Raw genomic sequence first — 5,312 nt, 5'->3', positions numbered from 1 at the left:
ATTCCCGCGTTCCGTCATTTTAGCGGCCGTGACAATCTCCTGAACTTCGTGGATGGTGGAGAGGCCTGATCGAAATCCATATTGGAAGGCAGCAAGATCCCACACTGCCCTCACGGTTGCGTGCGGCCGTGGCCTAAGCAGCTTCTCCAGGAGCTTGCTAGCCGTATCGAGCATACAGATGGTTCTGTATGACGAAGCTGCATCTGCTGGACCCTTGCCCTTGCAGATGAGCACAAGACTCGCTTTCTTCCACGGGGCGGGGAAGATGCCCTCCCGGAGGCACATGTTATACATGTATAGCAAGAGCTCAGAGTGACTCTCCGCGACAGCTTTAATTAATTCTCCTGGATGTCCGTCAGGTCCTGGAGCTTTCTTCTTCCGCATAGATGATGCGGCCCTGAATAACTCCACTTCTGTAAATTGTGGCGCCTTATGCCAGGCGCTGCCGTGCTAATCTCTCTCTTTGGCTGTGAGGGGAATTGAGTATGCAGAATGAATTCCAACATTCTAGCGTCCTGAGGGATACCTTGCATTCGTGTCCCCAGCTTAATTGTGACGATCTGATACCATAATCCTCACGAATTTTGATCGATTTCCAAGTACAGCTCCTTCCAGCACCGACGTTGCCTGGCCTTGATGGACCTCTTGTGAGCTTTTTTTGGCCGCCTGATACCCTGCAGCCAAGGGAGCAGCGTCGAGGTCGCGTCTATTTGCTCGCTGTGCTACACGGCGGAGACTTAAACACTTCTTACGTAGATCTGCGATCTCGTTCGTCCACCAGTATGCAGGACGACTTTGCCATTTTTTTTTCGTCTTTGGCACCGCTATCGTGCATGCCTTTTGGATGAGCTGCATAGTTGCTGCAGTAATCGTCCTGGATTGCGCATGTGGCGATAGACTCGCGGAAGCAATTTGAAGGGATCTCCATCCTTCATTTAAGACCGAAGACAGCCTCTCTCGATCCATTTTTGCAATGATCCACCGGGGGGGTCTTACTGGAGTTGTCACGGTTGGCCTCCTATCGTGTACATCGAAGAGGATGTACTGATGGTCGCTCCCGCTATAATCCTCAATTACTTGCCAGCCTCCGACTCTTGCCACCAGTTGTTCATTGGCTAGAGAGACGTCCGGAATTGTTTCTCTGTAGCCAGGCCTATCGAAGGTTGATGTCAAGTCTGTGTTGAGTACTGATAGCTGTAGTGTCGACACCAACTCCATGATTCGTCCTCTTCTGGAGTCCGGCCTGGTCTCCTCCCATTCGAGAGCTTTGGCGTTGAGGTCACCTGCCACGATGAGATCCCCTTGCCTTTCCCTCAGTGCGTCTTGCAGATCGTCTAATTTGGTCTGGAAGTCGTCTATCCGGTCGTTCGTGGTGAGGTATACGCTCACATATGTCGCCGATTTATGTCTCACCCAAACGTAACCGCGTCCGGATCCTTGATGCAACACATGAATTTGTCGGGGATCTGGGATCCAGATGGCCGCGGTGCCCAATTCGTCTGCGTACTATCCTATTCCTGCTCTGTCCCGGTACTGTTCGCTGATTAAAACTATATCAGCTTTTTTCTCAGAACATAGCTGGGTTAGGAAGTGGTGCGCCGTCCTGCTCCTATTGAGATTACCCTGAAGTACTCTCATCTTGTTTTCCTCTTGTTGGCTGTTGCATGCGCATCCTGGAAAGCTTTACAGGCCCTTGATCCCGCTAGGTGCTTCTTAGGATCATCCTCGCTATTGGAGCACAAGAAACAAGTAGGCTCGCTGACTTTCCAGTCTTTGATCTTGTGACCTGTGCTACCGCAGAAATGACAATACTTGCTGCTATCAGGGCCCTTGCTCGAGGCGCTATTGTGACCGTAGTCCAGACAGCGGTAGCATCGACTCACTTCCGTTCTTCGCCTAACCCTGCAGCTGACGAAACCGACAAGCACTCGGCCGGCCTTTAATAGCTTCCCAGCTGCTTCCTCTTTTAGTCTGACGAGGGCTAGGTGTTGTTGCCTCGCGTTGGGGTTCGTCGATTTTACCTCTAATTTTCCCGCGTAGTCTGGCAGGGTCCTCTTTAGGGCCTCCTTGACTTTCACCACAGATGTGCAACAATCGCAGTCCCGTATCTCGAGCGTAGCTCTAGGAACTAGTTTCGTGACTCTGCTCGTTTCTCCTACTACTTTCCTCAGGGTTTCAGCGAATGAGGCCCTGATATCCGCAGTGGTCCTTTTGAGTTCGAGGAGAACTCCGCCGGTTCTGGTCTGCCGGACCGATCTAGCATCTACCCCTGTGGCGGTCGTCTTAAAGCGCTGGTGAATATCTCCGACTACGTCTACGTATGATTTTCCATTCGCAAGTATCAGGAGGATCACGTCCGGCCTCGTTCTTTTTCTCGGCCTGTCTTCCGATTTGTTCTGCTACTTTTCTTCCTCCTGTGGGTGTTTCGTTGCCTTCTTAGCTGATTTCTCCTTGTTTCTTCTCTTATTGGCGACCTCCGACCACATGGTCGCTTCGGTCGTCGTCGCCTCTTGCCTCGATTTTTTGAGGCTTTCATCAGGCAACTGCGGCGGGCTTGTGGCTACTCTCTTACTTGCGCCGGACTCAGTTGCAGAATTTCCCCAAGGGCTCTGAGAAACTCGGTCGAGTTTCCTCGCTCCCTTATTAACCTCATTTCGAGATTTATAGATGAACTCGTGACTATCTATTATCTCCTCCAGTTCTGGGAGTACTTGCTTTATCATGTTGTTCACATTTGGTCGTCTTGCAATAGCCAACTTCATTTTTGCAAGGAGGAACTTCGCTTGCGCGAGTTTCTCTGTCTCTCCATCTTGTGGTGTTCCTTTCGTACGCTGATAGCCTACGTTTTTGTCGCCTTGAGCAGCGATGTTTTTTTACAGGTGATTCTGAGTTGTTTTCTTGTATATTATTTAGTTGCTTTAAATTTATCTTGTTGATACTTTTAATTTCCATGTAGTTGTTTTTTTTCCTTCAGAGTGCCCGACCGTCTCCGAACGCGGTGCCTCCGGAAGTGGGGGGGTGATCACCCTCGCAACTACCCCCATTGTTGCGAGAGCTTTTGGCTATAAGGTCGGGAATGAAGCATCCGCCGTTGCCGTTCACCTGCTTCCTTCATCGGCATCCTGACACTCCCGTGGGTTCGACGCGTTGACGCCGGGTGTTTTCCACGAGAACCGCGCCTTACGTACCATTCCGCACATACCTTTCGGGCAGCGACAACGTACCCGCTAGTCCTCATGGCCCTGTCGTAACCCAGGCTTGGGGCTCTTACATGGTGCTGTCATACGGGCCAGATGAGCACTGGTCCTTTTTTTGGGAAGTTGTACTCCTCCTATCTCGGATCCCGACAGTGCTACTCGTCGGGAGAAGAGGAATGCTCCACTTCTTCCCATGGTTTATAATAATAATAATGCTATTGTATTATTCTTTTTAATGAATGTATATTATATGTAAATAAATTGAAATTTGAAATTTGACGAGTTCCATGTATATCATAATGATCGCCTCCGCGTTCCTACAAATTGAAGCATTGGAAATATACAACCAACAGTTGACTGTGAGTGATTTTATTTTATATTTTCGCCTGATCGAAGCGCCTCCTATGCACTGTTGATTAGTATTTCGTATTTCTCTAACATGAAAGTTTGTGCTGCTTGCGTTGGTTGCGGCACTATCGTCGTAGTCAATATTAGGTGGCGCTTCATGAGTCCTCGGTGGACCGTCAAATCTGCTTTCCAGCCATGGAGTATAGTTCGCGGAAACAACATGTCCTAGTTGGCAGCACTGGCACACTTCCGAGATGGCGTCCAGTACCACGTGGATCTTGGTCGACTCCAAGAACCAACCACCAGAGGACGGCCCTTTGTTAATCATAGTAGTAGATGCCTTCCGCGCTGACGTCAGCGCTGTCATCGTAACCTAGAGCAGATGGCGCTTGAGAAGACCTCTATGAGCGATCGAGTCTGCCGTTCAACCATGGGATATAATTCACGCAACTAACACGTAATGGCGTCCGACGCCTCGCCAATACAACCGAGCACACTATCACCAACAACACCACTAAATGATCGATTTGTAGATACGATAATTTTCTCCCCTTACTCCCAGCTTACATATTTACATGCAAGTTTTAAAAGTTTCCGCCGATATACTGGAATAAATTACGAAACTATGAAAAACCGCACGAAATGCGGAGCTCTACCTCTCCCCTAGGTGAAAAATAATAATAACAATAATAATGCTGTTGTAATTAGTTTTTGTTATTAAAACATATTAGAAGAACTTTGACAAGGTCCAACCATATACCCATGAACGCGTCCGTGTTCCTCCAAATAAAGCATTGGATATATAAAACCACCCGTTGACTGTTGCGTGCTTTTGTTTTTATGCTGACAGAAGCGCCTCCTATGCGATGAAGAAAGATATTTCGAATTTCCTAGAGGTGAAAGTAGACGCCGCTTGCGTTGGCGGCGGCATTTCCGCCGTTGTCAAGAGTAGATGGCGCAGCATAACATGAGTTCTCGATAAAACGACGAGTCTTCCGTCCAGCCATAGAATATAGTTAGCAGAACTATCACGGCCCAGATGGCAGCACTGGGCAACATCAGAGATGGCGTCCCCTACCTCGTGGATCTTGGTCCGCTCTTTCAGCCAACCCTAAACGGCGGCCAAACACTAATCATTATTGTAGATGACACCTGCGCTGCAGGCGGCGCTGCCACCGTTCCCTGGAGTAGATGGCGCTGAGTAAGACCTCGATGCGAGAACGGGCCTGCCGTCCAACCATAGAATATAGGTCCCGCAAATCCCACGTAATGGCGAACAATGCCTCGACAATGAAACGGGACACACTTTCACAAAAAACACGAACGATGTTCGATCTCTTGACCCGATTATTATCTCCACATGCTCGCCGTTTAGCAATTCACAATCAAGGTATGAAACTTAGAGCCGATGGAATGGAAAAAATTACGAAAAGTCGCACGAAATGCGGAGCGTTCGGCGATACGTCCCTTCCGAATCTACTCCATAATGGAACTCCGATATCATCATTATTATTGTTATCGTTATTATCGTTAATGTAGTTATTATCGTTATTATCGTTATTATTATTATTATTGTTTTTATTATTATCGTTATTATCGATTTTATCGTTTTTGTGGTTATTATTACTATTTTTACTATGGTTATTATCGCTTTTATAATTATTATTGTTATTATTATTATTACAGATATTCTGTTATTATCGTTATTATTGTTCTTATTATTAGCGTTATTATCGTTATTATTGTTGCTATTATTAATATTAATAT

The 5,312-nt window shown here is 47.4% G+C and overlaps 1 protein-coding gene across 1 annotated transcript; it reads right to left on the bottom strand.

The window, feature by feature from the left end:
* Positions 1-546: 546 nt before the first annotated feature.
* On the bottom strand, positions 547-1,638 carry LOC124422639. The gene is made up of 2 exons (XM_046959389.1): positions 1,623-1,638; positions 547-1,436 (listed from the first exon to the last, which is right to left on the bottom strand). Exons 1-2 carry the CDS (start codon positions 1,636-1,638, stop codon positions 547-549), a joined length of 906 nt encoding a protein of 301 aa, XP_046815345.1.
* Between the last annotated feature and the right edge of the window lie 3,674 nt (positions 1,639-5,312).

This window comes from Vespa crabro, chromosome 3 (genome assembly GCF_910589235.1).
Source record: "Vespa crabro chromosome 3, iyVesCrab1.2, whole genome shotgun sequence".
NCBI lineage: Eukaryota > Metazoa > Arthropoda > Insecta > Hymenoptera > Vespidae > Vespa > Vespa crabro.
The sequence above is the reverse complement of the archived record's forward strand: the minus strand, read 5'-3'. Positions and strand labels throughout refer to the sequence as shown.